At 37.5% G+C, this 17,751-nt stretch overlaps 1 protein-coding gene across 3 annotated transcripts in view; it reads left to right on the forward strand.

The window, feature by feature from the left end:
* The window catches only part of LRP2 (LDL receptor related protein 2), a 121,892-nt gene that overhangs the window by 58,565 nt on the left and 45,576 nt on the right, over window positions 1-17,751 (forward strand). For all 3 annotated transcript variants that reach the window (XM_071747429.1, XM_071747431.1, XM_071747430.1), the window contains exons 30-41: window positions 344-521; window positions 2,463-2,591; window positions 4,639-4,805; window positions 8,189-8,332; window positions 9,066-9,175; window positions 10,329-10,506; window positions 10,850-11,063; window positions 11,540-11,779; window positions 11,910-12,098; window positions 13,170-14,090; window positions 14,695-14,860; window positions 15,663-15,821. In XM_071747429.1, the coding sequence (XP_071603530.1) occupies window positions 344-521; window positions 2,463-2,591; window positions 4,639-4,805; window positions 8,189-8,332; window positions 9,066-9,175; window positions 10,329-10,506; window positions 10,850-11,063; window positions 11,540-11,779; window positions 11,910-12,098; window positions 13,170-14,090; window positions 14,695-14,860; window positions 15,663-15,821 (2,795 nt within the window). The remainder of the gene's footprint in view (window positions 1-343; window positions 522-2,462; window positions 2,592-4,638; window positions 4,806-8,188; window positions 8,333-9,065; window positions 9,176-10,328; window positions 10,507-10,849; window positions 11,064-11,539; window positions 11,780-11,909; window positions 12,099-13,169; window positions 14,091-14,694; window positions 14,861-15,662; window positions 15,822-17,751) is intronic.

Genomic DNA, 17,751 nt, shown 5'->3' on the forward strand with positions numbered 1-17,751 from the left:
AGCACTGTCCCTGTACCATCAGAGTAGTTAAGATATTCAGTTGGTACACGTAAGCTGGTACAAATAACCACATATATAGTTTCAATAATTGAAATTCAGGGCTTTAATTTTTTTGGCTAGACAGATGATGCTTGTGATTTAGAAGCTGTTGCATTCTTGATTGCCCCACTCCTAGTTTTCTGAAATTTCCTTCTTCAGCCATCTAGTACACGTTTTCTGTTAAGCCCTTGAAAATCTACAATTGGGTCTTTACCTGTTATGCTCAGCTCAGTTGTGACTTCACTGCAAGCTTTACATATACAAATCTCCAAAATGAAATTGTTAAATATCCTTTCCTTTTTAGATATTGCAGCATCCACATGCTCTAACTGTCTTTGAAGATTTTGTGTACTGGAGTGACCGCTATACGAATCGAGTCATTCGGGCCAATAAATGGCATGGAGGAAACCAGACAGTGATGATTTATAACATTCACCAGCCTTTGGGACTTGTGGCAGTCCATCCTGTAAAGCAACCTAACAGTAAGTTCATCAAAACAGCTATGGCAATTACACAAAGAAGCCACAGGCACTCCTGGAATCAGTCTTGTCAGCTAAGGGGCTGGGATAGAACAAGTAACTAGTTCATAATATTGACTTGCAGCTGAAGGTCATTTCAGCCTGCCCAGCCTGGTGTTCAGGGGAAAGTAACCTAAGCAGCATGTAAGCATAATGACTAGCTGAAAATAATAATAGGGAAGTAGTATATGCCATTTTGCTTTGAATGTTTTTATAAGAAAATAACATTTTTAGAAAGCATTTTAAATTTTGTCTCTGTGGCATAGCAGACTCAGTTCTTTGTATGATAATAATATAATTCTTCAGACAAGATTACTGTCCTTAATCTTCTCTGAAAGTACTTTTGCATTATTTTACTTAATGAAATAATAATAATAAACCTCTTAATTGTATTCAAGATGCCCTCTGAGATCATATGCAGATGATCTTTCACAGATGAAAGACTAAATAAATAAAAAAGCAATATTTCTTTTTCTTTTTGTTCAGGAGTCTGTCATTCTTTCTGCAGTATTTCTTGTGTGTCAACTGTTTTTGATTAATAAATATTACAGTGGCTTATGGCTTTGTTTTGCTTTGGTTTTTTTTTTTGTTTGTTTTTTTTTGTTTTGGTTTGGTTTTTGTTTGTTTGTTTGTTTGTTGTTTTTTTTTTTTCTTGACTTCCAGATGCTTACATCTGGGTAAGGTGCCTAGTTATTTCAGCATTGTATTTGTCTTGGAAGAAAACTTCCTCAGTCACATTCATAACTGAAGCTACTTAGCACTCTTACTGCAAATTGTTCAGGCACCAGAGAGTACCATTAATTTATGCATCATAGTTTTGTTGTAAGAGGTTTTATTTTATGACCCAAGGTTTAAAAAACTGCCAGTGATGGAGAAAATTATTTTAGTTCATTGTATTAAATTAGTAGATTTTATGATTTTTCATTTAGATTTGTCCTATTGTACATTATGTGGCTAGAGACAGAAGGAAATAAAGCACTTGCAAAATAGCAAGACATGCTAATGTTTATAAATAAAGAAATAATTATTTACTGACTGAAATTCCAAATGTAATATTAAAACTGTCATCCAGCCTTTTTTTGTAAATCATTTGGTCTCACACAACTGGAGTTTAGATTTGCTATACTGATGAGATTCATAATTTTCTTACAGCTGAAGTACTGGGTTGATGCTGCTGTCTTATTGTCATGTTGGTTTTTTTGGGTTCTTTATTGGTTTTTTTTTAGGAACAACTGTTTAATTTGCTGAACTTCCAAACTTCATAGAAGAGAATAAAACCTGCTGCAATTGCTAAAGATATACTCAAAATCTGATTTTTATTTTCTTACAAATATGTTTCATCCTGAAAAACCCTCTTTAGCAACAAGTTTGTGGAAGTGATATAAATGGCTGAATTCTAGTGTATTTAGTATAGTACTAGTAGCAGTAGAGACCTCCTTCACTGTCCTTTTTACTTACATAAGCTTAGACTGACAGTTTCAAAGGGAACCAAGAAATTATGCATTGAACTCCCACTACCTATGAATGAGATGTGGGCAACGATTTTCTCTTCAGTTTTTGCTAAGAAGGTTCAGTAAATAATTTAAATCCCCCATTTAGAAGCACTATAATGATCAAAGACTGAAAATCCTGCAGGCTGCCTAGTGCAGTTAAGAAAAGATTGAAAAAGAGTTTGAGAGATTTTTTTTATGATGCACAAAGATTGAGAAGACTACTGTGGTAATAACTACTGGTTTTACATGAAAAATTAGATCCAGTTATGAGTATATTGAATTGCCTGTGGTTCTTTAAGGAAACAGCAAAACTGATATAGCACTGGGCTACTACTAATAGAAATTACATGAAATATTCTTCCTATTTGCTCGCATTGTTGCAGTTGCTAATGCTTTCTTTTTTTCTTTTCAGGTATCAATTCTTGTGCATCGTCCCCTTGTAGTCACCTCTGCTTGCTTTCTTCATCAGGACCACTGTTTTTTTCCTGTGCTTGTCCCTCAGGATGGATGCTTTCCCCTGATAACAGGAACTGCATGAGAGGTAGGGCAGTAATAATGAGAGATGAGGAAAAAGACCCAACACTGTCAAATCTCTGTCAGGCAAAAAGCATACATCAGATCTGTGGTCTGCTGCTTGTGAAAGCAAAGTTTGGGGCCGTTCCAGACAGACTTCATTTCAGAAGCATGGAATGCACTTGGCCTAAAGGTTTTGCACATGAATTCTGGAAAGAATTCAAAGATTCAAATACGTTATTTGGGGAAAAAGGATGAAATAAATTTTCTTTTAAGGACTTCACAGAAGCCACATTTTAAAATTTCTCAACACATTGAGTGTTTTGGTGTTGGAATACAACTGGAAGGAGCTTTTTATCAGTAAAAAATTAAATCATACTCTGTCCGAATATTGTCTTGGTTATAAATATTCAGCCTGGAAGCCTGTTTTTAAGAGTTGCAATTGTAAAAACGTCAGGATAGAGGACTAAAGAGGACTTTCTTGGCTGTCCAAGAAAGTTTCCTCCATGTCTGTGACTACCACACCATGTGTGCCCTCTCACCAGTCAAGTTCCAGTGTAGGTTGCTTTGGTTTCTTGCCCCCACTGTTCACTGAACCTCACAATTTTGTTATTTAGAAACCTGATTTTCTGTTCCCCAGTTTATGTCCATTTCTTATGCAATTTTTGTCCTTTGGGATAAATAGCAACAGTAGTTCCCCTTGACCTCTGCTACATGTTGTGTTGTATATATTTTGATTAAACATTCTTTCATAGCCTTTACTTTGCAAAAGAAGTAAATCAAGATCTTTTGGTTTCCTCTAATCAGGAGAGGTGCTCTCCCTTTTTCTCATAACCGTTTTTAGCCTGTCTTTAAACTACCTGTCAGGTTGATATTAAAAATGGTAATATAGCAGGCTGGCTTGGAAACAAAATAAGGAATTTGTGTATGTTAAAATCTTGTGTTAATATGGACTTGGAAGAAATTCAAGAATTTCCCAGTCAGAGCAAGCTGCATGTCCTCAGGGGATTATTTGCCAAAATAGGATTTTTGAACTGAGACAAATTATATCTATGTTATGTCAAATTTGACAATTAGTTCCAGCTACCAGAAAATTATGGGGAATTTTTTGAGATGTGCGATGATGGTGTGATCTGTGATTTTTCATGGCAAAATTGTCACTGCAAAGTTTACATAAATATATATAAATATATATCCAGTGAAAAAAACAAGAATCAAACAAACAAAAAAAAAAAGGTCTTTGATATGTTACAAAAGGAGAAGTGGGCTACTGCCTTGTTCTGTGCAGCAGCAGCCCAGTTCCCTGTCAAGTGATGGTTTGTGCCTATGCAGAGAAGAGGCCAGATTTTGTTCTCCAAAAGCCACAGGGAATGGGATTGTTGGTCAGGAGATGCTGTTTGACTGCTCCTGAGCTGATGAGAAACGAAGCTGCTGAGTCACAGCTCTCCGATGGTTTTTCTCAGATCCCCTGAGGAGGATGCCCTTTGTTAATAAGATTTAAGCAAAAGCATAGATGTTTACCTAAAAATAAATATCCTATAAGGGTGTATGTCTACACCTGTAGAAATAAATAAAAGAAAACATGTTACTGCAGTTAAGCTTCATAACAAAGATCAGCAATTGCTGCTGTGACATTGTACATTGCTGTGAGTCCTGCTCAGAATCCTGCATTAGAATCCATCTCAGGTGTGTCTGGGAGAGCCCTCAGAGCTTTGTCCTGCTGGTTCCCATTCTCAGAGGTTTGAAAAAGCTGCTCAGAGCAACTGTCTGAATGTACTTCTTCTCTTGGCCTGCCAGGACTCATCCTACCTGAGGAGGTTTACTTCCTCCTCGGAATTTGGTTGCGCTTGCATTGTGATTTTGCACAGTGCTGAAATTTCAAATGTTATAGCAATTACAATAACTGATAACCTCACTTCTCTTGAGGGAGCAAACCTATAGGTAAGTGGTTGCAAAATGTCATTGAAAACATTCACCAATTCTCAGAATCAAGGACATTTTGGGTGGGAGAGGGGAAGCGTGTCACAATATAATGTTCTTTATCATGAACAACTCCAAATCATATGTTTCCACAGTTGAGCACCCTTTCCTTGTTGCTGTAAGAGACAATATAATTTATGGAATATCTCTGAACCCTGAGGAGAAGACGAATGATGCTATGGTTCCAATAGCAGGAGTTGAAAATGGTGTTGATGTTGACTTTGATGACTCCGAACAGATGATATATTGGGTTGAAAATCCAGTAAGTTAGTATTTGTGCTCAAAATGTGCACTAAAATAAGAATTTTTATTTTAAAATAGTATTTCTGACTAAGTATATTAGCAACATAGGTAAGAAAATTCATAAATATAATTGAAAAGAAAGATTGTTTGGGGGAGGTTTGGGGTTTATTTTGTGTGGGTTTTTTGGTGTTTGTTTGTTTCGTGTTTTTTTTTTAATTTTTGTTTTGTTTTGTTTTTTCCCCTTAGGATAAGGTTAAAAAGCTTAATCTCTTTCATAAATTAATTTTAATTTCTGTCAGCAGAAATATTTTATTAATGCTGTTTCTGGCACAGACAGAGACATGAACAAGAAATATGGGAAAGCACTGGCATAGGATGACCATGAGCCAACAATGTGCCCTTGGGTTCAAGAAGGCCAATGGCATCCTGGGGTGCATTAGAAGGGAGGTGGTTAGTAGGTTGAGAGAGGTTCTCCTCCTCCTCTACTCTGCCCTGGTGAGGCCACATCTGGAATATTGTGTCCAGTTCTGGGCTCCTTAATTCCAGAGGGACTGGGAACTGCTTGAGAGAGTCCAGCATAGAGCGACCAACGTGATTAAGGGGGTGGAACATCTCCCTTATAGGGAAAGGCTGAGGGAGCTGGGTCTCTTCAGCTTGGAGAAGATGAGAATGAGGGGTGACCTCATCAATGTTTATCAATCTGTAAGGGGTGAGTGCCAGGAGGACAGAGTCAAGCTTTTCTCAGGGGTGACTAACAATAGGACAAGGGGCAATAAACTGGAGCATGTGCGGTTCTGTATAAATATTAGGAAGAATTTTTTCAGTGTGAAGGTGGCAGGCACTGGAACAGACTGCCCAGGGAGATTGTGGAGTCTCCTTCTCTGGAGACCTTCAAAAACCCACCTGGACATATTCCTGTGTGACCCTGCTCTGGCAGGGCGGGTTGGACTAGATGATCTTTCGAGGTCCCTTCCAACCCCTAACTTTCTGTAATTCTATGATTTCTATGATTTAAGTAGACCTATTTAAGCAAACTTTTGCCCAAGGAACTAGATAAATACTCAGGAATCTATTTGATCCTGTGTGTTGTCAGAAAAAATGTTCTTGACAGATCTCAGCCAGCAGATCCAGCTGACATTTAAAAGAGGTTTAAAATTCTGTGTGAGGTTATGCATTGATGCATTCATTAACAGAGCTGACAGGTGAAGTGCCAGGTGCCTCTGGAGGCTGAGTGCAAATAAGTGCTCTATTTTAGTTAGGTCTTGATCTCCAGCCTGACAAATATGAGACTGTGTCCTGTGCCCCCTGTCTGTACCCCTGACCTGCAGATCTTAGGCTGCTGCTGCTCCCAAGTAGAGCTGAGACTCCAGTCATGGCTCACTCTATGAAAAAAGCTATTTCTCTAGTTTCTAATCACAGAAGTATATTTGCCTACTTTAAAAATTGTAGTTCTTGTCCATTACCACATGGTCTGTTCCTTAACACCCTGTTTGGCCTCTGTTCATTGTATGCTTGGGTTTTCTGAGAATTTGTCAGCACTTGCATAGCTTGTAGCTGTTATTGTACTGACAGCATTGACACAAGAGTGGATGCTGTAGTTGTAGCTCAAGTGAAACATCCATCAGCTTGTTCACTCTGTCTGAAGCAAACTTGAGGAACAGAGATAAATATTGGAGTTGTCTGTATTCTCCTTGAAAAACACTCCCCAAGTATTTTTATCTTCAGCAGTTATGTTTTCATGGGTCATTAATTGTAAATGTCAATAACAAGCAGGAGAATTACTGTCTTTCAAGTGCCTATTGCAGTATATGCTGTTGTAAATATTGAATGTCCATTGGACTCTCAAAGAAGTACTAAAAGCTATTCTATTTTGTAATTTTTTTCCTGTAGATTCAAGGAAAGTTAAACTCGCAAATACTACTTGTTAGGATTCAGCAAGCAGCACTCTAATGCTGTCTAAGAAATTTACCCATTTAAGCCAGCAGTGAATTTGACCTGGAGTATTTGTTCAGTTTTCTGCCACCTAATATGTCAATTCCTTTCTGAAGCACCATTTTCAGTCCTGCTCTGAGATATTTGAACAGTATATTGAGATGGTAACAAAGCAATTAAGGGTACACATAGACCAAATGATCACCGGGTACTTTTTCTAAAGCTCATTCTACCTTTTCTCTGGTCTGGGATGACAAATGCAACCTGTTCTCCATTTCTTTACTGCCTGGGCCTGCTCTGTGTCTGCCTCTACCCTCCTCTCTTCCTGAACTGGGCTAGTGCTACACAGCTTCTGTTTTCAAGTGATGAAAAGTTCAGACCCTAATGGTGCACTGTATGTTCTGTCCCTCTGAGTTGGAAGAGCCTCTGTGTCATTCCAGCAAAGTGTCAGAACAAGACAGACCTACTGCATGTGCTGCCCCAGTGAAGAAACAGGGCTATGGATCCCAGTGCTACCTTGCTTGGGAGCCTGCACCAGGGCGTGAGGTCTGCCCGGGACAGGAGCAGCGTGTCTGCTTCAGGGGGGGAGGAAATAATTACTGAGGGGAGAGAAAATTATTTCAGCCCTCACAGCTCCCCTAATCCTGCTGACTTCTTCTTCAAAAGGCTTAATCTGCGTTAACTGCTCGTATTTCAATTCTGCATTAATAGTAGTTGTGAAAGATTTACATGATAATATTTAGGTGTTCAGCAGAAATTGTGTAAAACTGACATAAAACTGAAGAATACTCAGAAAGGCAGCTATAGCAACCACTTCTTTTATCTGCATTGTCTCTGTGTTTAGTGTTTGTTTATATCATGCTTTAGCATCACAAACTGTAGCTAATACCTTAGAATCTGCAAGTGATAAGTTATTTCAGGAGTTACCCTTAATGAAGAATGCATCAAGAACAATCTTAGTCTTTCATTCTTGCTATTACAGCTTATTAAAAATTTTGTTCTTAAATATTTATGCATGGAAAGAACACTATTTTCCTTTCTGGATTTCAGGTGTATTCGATTTGGTTAACTTGAGGTACACTTTAAAAAAAGTCTTTTTATAATGAAATACATATTACAGTAGTATGATGGTGTATATATGTGTGTGTGTGTATGCACATACAATATAGCAATTTTGTTTCTATTGATTGTGTTTTGGTTGGTGAACAGTAATGCCTCTTTATACTGGATAATTATGGTTTACAATAATTTTACCATGTTTATGCATTCAGCATATCCAAATACACTTACCTTTTATTGACTGGACTTGATGATTTTAAGAGTTCTTTTCCAACCCTGATGATTCTGTTATTCTAGGATTTTCACTTTACTAAGAAAAGGTTGTAATATAAGTAAGTAATCATGTAGTTGGAGTAAAATAGTGTATTCTGCTCTTGACATTTTTTTACTTTTGTTATCTTTTTTTCCAAGGGTGAAATTCACAGAGTGAGGTCAGATGGAGCTAATAGGACAGTGTTTGCTCCAGCAGCTGTTATTGGTGCTCCTATTGGTCTGGCACTGGACTGGATATCTGCAAACCTGTATTACAGTAACCCAGGGACACAGTCCATTGAGGTAATTGTTTAAGAGGGACAACTGGGAAGCAAGAGCTTAGCTGGTTTTTTTCCCTTTCAAGTCATTAAGTTTCTGATGTTTGACACACTGCCTCTCTCATCAGTAGACTTATTACCATTATCACTTGAAATCAATGATCCCAAAGCAATGCCTCTGAAAGTAAAGGACTGTTGCCATCAAATGCAGTAAGATCCACTCCCAAATGCTTTGATACCATAATCTGTAGCTTTCTGGAGACCAGCAGTCTGATGGTATGTAAAGGATAACATTGCCACTTAATGTAGGGAAACAGAGGATAAGCAATATATAGTATCATTAGTGTCCTTCTCCCCAAATTTAAATACTTTATTAAATTAAAAGGCAACTAACTTAAACAAGTAAAATGGAATACTTTCTAAAACAATGTTTCATCAACCTGTTCAGCCTATAATACTTTCAAGATATTATAGAAGCTGCAAGATTCTATATTCTAAGGATTCTATATTCTAAGGTATTTTTGTACTTGCTTACTTGTTAGCACAGGTAGGTTCTGAGCTACAAGCAGGTTAGTCAAGAGGTTCATGTTAGAGAAGAGAGAATCTTAGCATACAGAACAATGTGCTTTTTTCTTCATGATATTTGAGAGAGTCTTCTGCATTTTCAGCTCCCTGTGGATTTAGGCTTCCTTCCTTTAATTTGGAAATTTATTGTAAGTTCTATATTAAGTGCTATGATGAGTTCAATGTTTGCATAGGTCCTGAAGCTGCACGGTGATGTGAGGTATAGGAAAACACTGATAACCAATGATGGGACCTCACTGGGAGCTGGCACGCCGATTGGTTTGACGGTTGATCCAGCGAGAGGGTAAATTTCCAAAATTGCTATTGTCTTTGCACATGAATATATTCTCTACATTTTTCTTAATTTCAAGTGTCTCCAGCTTCCATTCTGGATTTCACATGGTTTGGGGTTTCTTCATATTTGTACAGAATTTATTTATTCTTTTTAAGCCCTAGAAAACAATTGCATGGCTTCATAAATTATTGCACAGATGTTCATTCTTCTTTATTAACCATATACTTATATAGTACATGTTTTTAGTCAAGAAAGATCTCAGAATATTATGATGAAAAAATCTCTGGGAAATGGGAACCCAGAGTAAAGAGAATTCTAATGTATTTTTAGAAGATATTATGAGTATCTTGTGATGTCTCTCTTGAGATCTGGCTGTAGTAAAAAGACACACTACAGGGGAAGAATGTCACATGTTAAATAGCATAGCATTAAGCATGATTTTACTGCTCTCTCTCAAAATGAGCTGTAATTTATTTTTTTTTTCCCCAGTACTCAGAATTGCAATATGATGCTTTTTTCTGCCTCAAATGATAGTATTCCTTAAGGCCATATTAGTTATGATACAGTCCTGCTGGTGAACTGGCAGTCTTTCAGATGAATTAATGCCTTACTTCTTGTCCCTGGTTGGGAGCCTGCTTGCCATGTGCCCTGAATGTTCTTCAGTAACTGAGTCCAGACCAATGCACATATTCCCCAGAGCCAAATAATGGAATTCTGTTATATAAAGATTTTTTTTAGCTTTTAGTTTTAATCCCAGATTGGAACCCAACTTACTGCTGAGATGTTGTAGCCATCTGTGAAACAGAATTATTATTCTCCTCTTTTTTTGTTCTAGTCCAATACTCCATTAGTAGAGTTTACCTGCTGATGGTATTGTGAGTGATACAAGGGAGGATAATAATTTCTAAAAATTATTTAACAGGCATTGTTCTCTTTTTGAAAAGAAACCAGCATTTCTGTTTTTAAAGAGAACAAACATTTTTCTCCATTTTCAAACAAGATCTCATTCTTTCATTTCAAAGTGGTGTCTGTTGAGCATGTACTGAAGTATTTGGCTGAAGCCTTCCTCAGCCAAAGTATTTTAGCATATACTAAAGTTACTCTGATTCATTGATCTCTTTATCAGCTTTGCTAACAGATGGGATAATAATCTGTGTTACAGAAAGCTGTACTGGACTGACCAGGGAACTGACAGTGGAGTCCCAGCAAAGATTGCCAGTGCAAACATGGATGGATCAAGCATACAAACCCTCTTCACTGGAAACCTTGACCACGTAGAGTTCATTACCATTGACATTAAGGAACAAAGATTGTACTGGGCTGTCACAAGCACAGGAATGGTAGGGGATTATTTTTTAATAATTGCTCTTTTACCTGTTTATCTATCTGTGTGGTTCACATGACTAATTCAATTACTTTCATTTACTCATGTGACTGGGAGTTGTAGGACTGAGCACAATCTTGAATGACTGTTGTAACTAGTTACTATTAAACAATATTAATTTGAATGAAAACCAAGAAATCATTATTGGCATCCTGCTGATCATTTCCTTCATGTCTTGTACATAAAGATCTCATGTATGAAGAGATGTTAGTAGCATATGTTGCATTTTAAATTTTTTACTGTGAGATTTATTTTTTTTTATAAGAAATGTAATATTGAGCTTTGAACTGATTTCTTAGATTGAGAAAGGCAATGTGGATGGTACAAATCGTGTGACTCTGGTAGTTCATCTTTCTCATCCATGGGGAATTGCTGTCTATGGTACCTTTCTCTACTACACTGATCGAGACTATGAAGTTATTGAACGAGTTGACAAGTCTACTGGAGCAAACAAAGTAGTACTGAGAGATAATGTCCCACGACTAAAGTGCCTACGTGTGTATTACAGAGACAGTGAGTATTTGCTAAAGAGGTATTTAAAAATCTCAAATTTTTGAAAACCTTTAACTTTCTTTGGAGGCAGGAGGCACACTCCTTCAAAGCAAATGGCTTTCAGAAAAAGCGTCAGAAGAATTCACCTGGTTTTGGAAAAGAGATGTTCCACCTACCGTTCACTTAGGGCATCTATTGGCACATGTAATTTTATTAAATTATTATCAATATAATACTTCAATACACAAATAACAAATCTGTTACTTTGGCTTCAAATTTATATACCCATTTTATTTGATTCTTGGCCACATTGATCTTCATTTACAAGAAACCAGCAAATCCATTGCTAACACTTAGCACATAGTGCTAAAATGTACAGTGGCTAAGATCTTAAATTTTGTCAGCTGGTTGTCAGCAAATATATGAATTTGGCTGTAAGTCTGTGGGAGTTTGTAATGATATATATTCTTATGGCTCGCCGTGTGTGTCTTTCACAGATTCTGCTGGTTCCTCAAATGGCTGCAGTAATAATGTTGGAGTTTGCCAGCAGCTTTGCCTGCCTGTACCTGGTGGATTATTCTCCTGTGCCTGTGCTACTGGCTTTCAGCTAAATCCTGATAACAGAACCTGTTCCCCATACAGTTCATTTGTAGTTGTTTCTATGCTTTCTGCAATTAAAGGATTTAGTTTAGAAACATCTGATCACTCTGAAGCCATGGTACCACTGGCAGGAAGAGGTACGTGAGTATTATAGTAGGAATATTCTTTTATAATGCCTAATATTTTGGCATTTCTTGATGGAATAGCACATGTTTTAAATAAGTTAGTTTATATCAAAGACACTTATTACTTTTTAAAATGTTTCAGGACGAAATGCTCTTCACGTGGATGTTCACATGCCTTCTGGCTTCATTTACTGGTGTGACTTCAGCAGCACAGTTTCTTCTCAGAATGCAATTCGTAAAATTAAACCTGATGGTTCTTATTTTAGAAATGTTGTTACAAATGGAATAGGACGAAATGGGATCCGTGGCATTGCCATTGACTGGGTAGCAGGTAAGCATAGCTGAATTTAGGAGAATGTTATTTTTAAGGATTGTACAACTTTTAGAGTAATATAAATGGATCCTAGTGGAAATATTTGGAATGCAAGTCCTGTGATTCTAACTCATGATGTAATGAATGACTCTTACGTTTATATGAACGTGTAAAAATGAAAATTTATCAGAGGTGATGTATGGATGATTTATCAGAGATGGTGTATAGAAGCTTTTCACTCCTGATGCCTTCTGGTATTTGTCTTAGGTCTCTTGTCTTGTCTGTGCATTCCTAAGTATCTGTTATTCGGTGTACAAATATACTCTACTACCATAGTAGAAAACATATCAGCAAAGCGCGCAAAGTTGTATGATGACATTGCTGATAAGAAAGAAGGACCTTTCATCTACCCTCAGATTGCTGTGTACAAGTTCTATAAATTACAGTGAAAAGTAAAGGCAGCAGAAATACTCTTTGAACTTTAATTTTCCCACTTGCACTTCTTGTTTCTATTTAAAGATATTAGAGATGTCTTCAAACATTAAGTCTTCAGAAAGTACTCATTGACTCTAAACAGCTGACCATTGCCAACAATACCCTTTATTTTTTATGTATGCATCCTATATGTATGTTTTACAGTAGCTCTGTTGATTGATAATTTCATTGGGATGAGTTTTAGAATAATCATTTATGATATATACTTAATTTAGTCACCGAATACAGTGCTATGCCTTAACATTTGTGCATTGTAAAAGGTAAATGTTTAAGAGTATGGAAGGGCAAGCCAAAGTCTAACATATGGGGAAAAAAAAAATGTACCTCTAAAGAACAACTGCAGTTTATGCACTTTTGGTCTTATACCACTGCTTTTCCCCATGGAAATCAATGAGGATTTAGAAATTAATTTACTAATGTCAGTTTGGGTGTCTTCCAGTTCCTCAGATTGTAGGCAAGTATCTTATACTTCCAGCTACTAAGATGTTTATGGATATTCATTGAATCAATCAGTATTTAACAATCTCATTTTTCTCAGGTGTTGATGCTATGTATTAACTTTCTGGTTTTTTGTTTCTTCTTCTTTAAATACAGGGAATCTTTATTTTACAAATGCATTTCTGACAGAAACCTTTATAGAAGTTTTACGTTTAAACACAACTTATCGTCGTGTTCTTCTAAAAACTACCATAGATATGCCAAGACACATAGTAGTTGATCCAAAAAACAGGTATCTGTTCTGGGCAGATTATGGTCAAAATCCGAAGATAGAACGTGCATTTCTTGACTGCACCAACAGAACAGTTCTTGTGTCTGAGGGCATTGTCACACCTCGTGGTTTGGCCATAGACCACAGCAATGGCTACATTTACTGGGTGGATGATTCTTTAGATATGATTGCAAGGATCCAACCTGGTGGTGGTGATGTTGAAATTGTGCGTTATGGCAGTCGCTATCCAACTCCGTACGGCATCACTGTCTTTGGAAATTCTATGATCTGGGTGGATCGGAACCTGAAGAAAGTCTTCCAAGCCAGCAAGGAGCCAGGCAATACTGATCCACCAACAGTAATACGAGACAACATTAATTGGCTAAGGGACGTTACCATTTACGACAATAATTTCCAGTCACGTTCGCCCCTGGATGTCAACAACAATCCTTGTCTGGACAACAACGGAGGCTGCTCCCATCTGTGTTTTGCCCTGCCTGATATGCAGATGCCCAAATGTGGTTGTGCCTTTGGAACACTAGGCAGTGATGGAAAGAGATGTTCCATTTCAACTGATGATTACTTAATTTTTGCTCTTGAGAATGCCCTCAGAAGCATCCACCTAGATCCTGAAAATCACAGTCCTCCCTTCCGCACAGTCAATGTGTTAAGAACTGCAGTGGCCCTGGATTTTGACAGCATAAACAACAGAATATATTTTACACAGAGTTATCCTTCAGGGACAGGAAGAATCAGTTATGTTAATATTTACTCAGGAGTTGGTTCTCCAACAGTAGTTGCCTCTGGTAAGTGTATCTGAAATGTGATACAAAGGAATGGGGTATGAAAAAAAATAGACTAAAGCACCTAGAACTTGCTTAGTACTTGTTTTTTATGCTAATGGTCAAGATAGACTATTTAGGTAAGTTATTTGATGAAATGCTCCTTTTGGCTCTTCTCATAATTTTTTTTCTCTTCTGAGATTATTTTATCTTGATCACAATGAAAGTATAATATTAAACAGTTTAAAAATTATGATATATATCTGTATATATAAATTTTATGTAATAAATTACATAAAGCAAAATATTATTGTGGAGAGAGGGATGATTCCTGCTACTTGAAGAATAGCAACCAGGCCTTAGGTCGATGTGAGGAAAAGGTGTTTGTAACACTATTGCGAATGAAGGACTACCTGAGTCCTAAGCACTGATTCTCAGGTTATTAAAGGCACAAATTTGCATTGGTAGCAACGGCATCTGAAGGAGATCTTTGGTGTTGTTACAAACAAGGCAAAACATAAGCAAATATAGGCACAAAACACAGGCAAACACAAACATAGGTGAAGAGCACTGCAGTATCTCAGGAAACCTGACTGAATTTTTGTATGTTTGCTTGCATGTGTCTAAGACCTGGGGACTCCAGATGGCATAGCCTTTGACTGGATCAACAACAGAGTTTATTACAGTGACTACCTCAATCAAACTATCAGCTCAATGGCTGTGGATGGCTCTAACCGCACAGTGATTGCCCGGGTTCCACGACCAAGAGCTGTGGTATTAGATCCCTGCAGAGGGTACGTGCTGCACTTTATATATTTTTATTTGTAACGTAAGTGAAATTACAATTTAGGCTCTGATGAAGACTGCCAGGTACTTCATGTTCTAAGCCGCAAGTTCCAGCTGCGCTTTACCATCCTAGATCTAACTCTTCAGGGTTGTGTTTTCTAAGTTGATCTTTGCCTCAGAAGTTTGAATTTTTTTCTGAGATTTTTAGAACATTTATGAGTGTATAGTGCAAGAGCTTCGTATAGTGTAGGTGCGAGTGAGGTACTGGAGATAAATAAGAATGATGTTCAAAGGAGGCGTTTGCCAAGCAACAACCAACCCCCCTTTGCTGTGTAAGGCAGAAAAACAAAGGGTGTTTGTTGAAACCAAGATTTCTTTGAGAATATAATTTCATGGTCATGTCAAGAGATCTCTTCAGGGTCTTAAATGATATTTCCCTCTTTCTGTTGTACTTTCTCCATGTCTCAGAAGAATTCTTGTTTCAGTATCAAAACATTCCCTGGGAGGCTACGGGCATTACTGTATTATACTGTATTTCTAATTTCATTACTAATTATACTGTATTCTGAACAAAGGGATCCAAGATAGAGATTACTTGACCTTACTGGGTTCTCACAGGAGCTGGAAAAACTTTTCTGCATGTTAGTCTAGTGGAGCCTAGTGATCCCTGCTAAAGGATTCCTCTGTTACTGTGGGCCAGAATAGGGAAGTTCTTTTCCTGTAGTTTTGCACTGTACACTTCAGTGAGAGACACCAGCTTTGTGAGCTTTATTTGCTGAAAATATAACCTTCCAATCATGTTATCGACAGGTATATGTACTGGACTGACTGGAGTTCAAATGCAAAGATAGAACGAGCTACACTTGGAGGAAATTTCAGAACACCTATTGTGAGCACCAATTTGGTATGGCCAAACGGGCTTACCCTGGACTATGAAGAACAGCAGCTGTACTGGGCAGATGCAAATCTGTATGTGTTGATAAGGCACTTGTTTGTTTACATTACCTGTTATTATTTTCCTGTATTACTTACTAAAACTCTTCTTCTGCTGCTTATATGGAATGCAGCTTTTTCTTTCTTACTACAGATGACAAAGGAGATGAGTTGTTCAATTTGTTGAGAAATTTCTTATCTGCTCATTTTCTCATTAGGCATTTTCATTCTTATTCTACCCACACTGGTAGTCTAGTAAATGACTTAAATACAACTGATAATAATTAAATTTTATCTCTAGCAAGCACTTAAACATACAATTGCTTTTAGGTTAGGTAAAATAAATTCAAGTGATTTTCTTACTGCTGATGCCAAATTTTTTGAGCATTTCTGTGTTTCTGTGAGCGCTCTTTGGGTGGCTTGAACAAAAGGGTGGAGCTTCTGCTTGGACTCTCCAACAACAACATTTGGCCCTTCTGACTTCACAGGCAAGAGGTTTTGGCCATGCAGTGATGAACAGGGAAAGAAGCTGCTAGCAGAAAGAAAATCACCGGGTATGATGTCTTCAGTCACACAGCTGCTTTATCCTTACCCCGCACAGAACCATTGTAGGATTTTCATTAGCTCCTTTTCAGAAGTTGTTGTTTGAAAGACACCGCAGGCTTAGAAACTGTTCTGTTCCATTCCATTGACATTCCATAAACTCCACACTTCTTAGGCATTATACCTTTATGTATAAGCACACACACTGCGCTGCCTCTGTTCTGTAGAGATGAGCATAAATAACAGTGCAGTTGAGTGATACCATACTTGATGGAGCAGAGACAATGCAAAGCATGTTCTTTCTGTCAGTAACTGGTTGGCAGCCTTGTCATGTGAACATGGCAATCTGGCAGAACAAGGTGTTGGGAGCTGGAGGCAAAGAACACCTACATCCATGCTCATTTGTGACCTCTTCTTCAGCTTTCTGACTGCCTCATATCATTTTCAGCATTTACTTATATCCTGATGTTTTTCTGTCATGCTCTTTCTCTTCCTTTGAATATCCCAATCTATTACTTCTTAATACTTCTTTCATTATACTCACTGCAAATAACTTTTGAATATCCTTTGCTTTCTCTTCTCACATGCTTTCTTTTCTTTTTTTTTTTTTTGTACGGTCTGCCTTTCTCAGGTAGATATCTGTGTGGTAAAAGGAACCTCTAACATTTATCTTCATTATAGAAACAAAGATTAGAAATAATGTCCATGACTAGCGGGTATTGAGTCTCCTGGCATCAGCATGTCTTCTCCTGCTTCCCCACTGACCTTTGCTGAAATGGTTATTTAGGGTGGGAGAGGCAGTGATAAGGTGGTTGTGGGTCAGTAGTGCTGTCTGTGTGAGTGAAGAATGATTCACACTTGGCAGATTATGGAGCTAAACCCTGATTTTCTGGGGCTCCTTCAAGTCTAGTTTTTTTTTAATTTTATTTCTCATCGCAAACTCTATTCATAAGTTAGAATCAGGACTGGAAGAAATGCTTGCCATACACTATGTATTTGTGGCTATTAGATGTTATATATGTGTTGGTTATATATATTAGAACTGTCTGTCCCTCTTATATTGTTATGTGAGAAATAGAAGGAAATGCAAGTTATAGTCCGAGAAAAAATTTGCTTGTATTTCCTGATTCTGTAAGTTTGGCACTGCAGAAGATGAAACTGAAATGAAAATATGTCCTTTTTCATGGGAGTATTGTTTTTTTCCTGGTACAAGAAGTTGTATCATACCCCTTATGAAAGTACTTCTCTTATGAAGCTTTGCATTAATTTTAGCTCTCAGTAGCATAGTTGTTTAACTGTTGCAATCTTCAGCTCGATTAGTTCCTGTAAGTTTTTGTCAGTATTACAGAGCTGCTACTCTGCATCACTGAAGCAAGAGACTAGAAAAAACAAGATAATGAACTCATAAGAGCACCCTACATGT

The sequence above is a fragment of the Heliangelus exortis genome, chromosome 6 (genome assembly GCF_036169615.1).
Source record: "Heliangelus exortis chromosome 6, bHelExo1.hap1, whole genome shotgun sequence".
Taxonomy (NCBI): Eukaryota; Metazoa; Chordata; class Aves; order Apodiformes; family Trochilidae; genus Heliangelus; species Heliangelus exortis.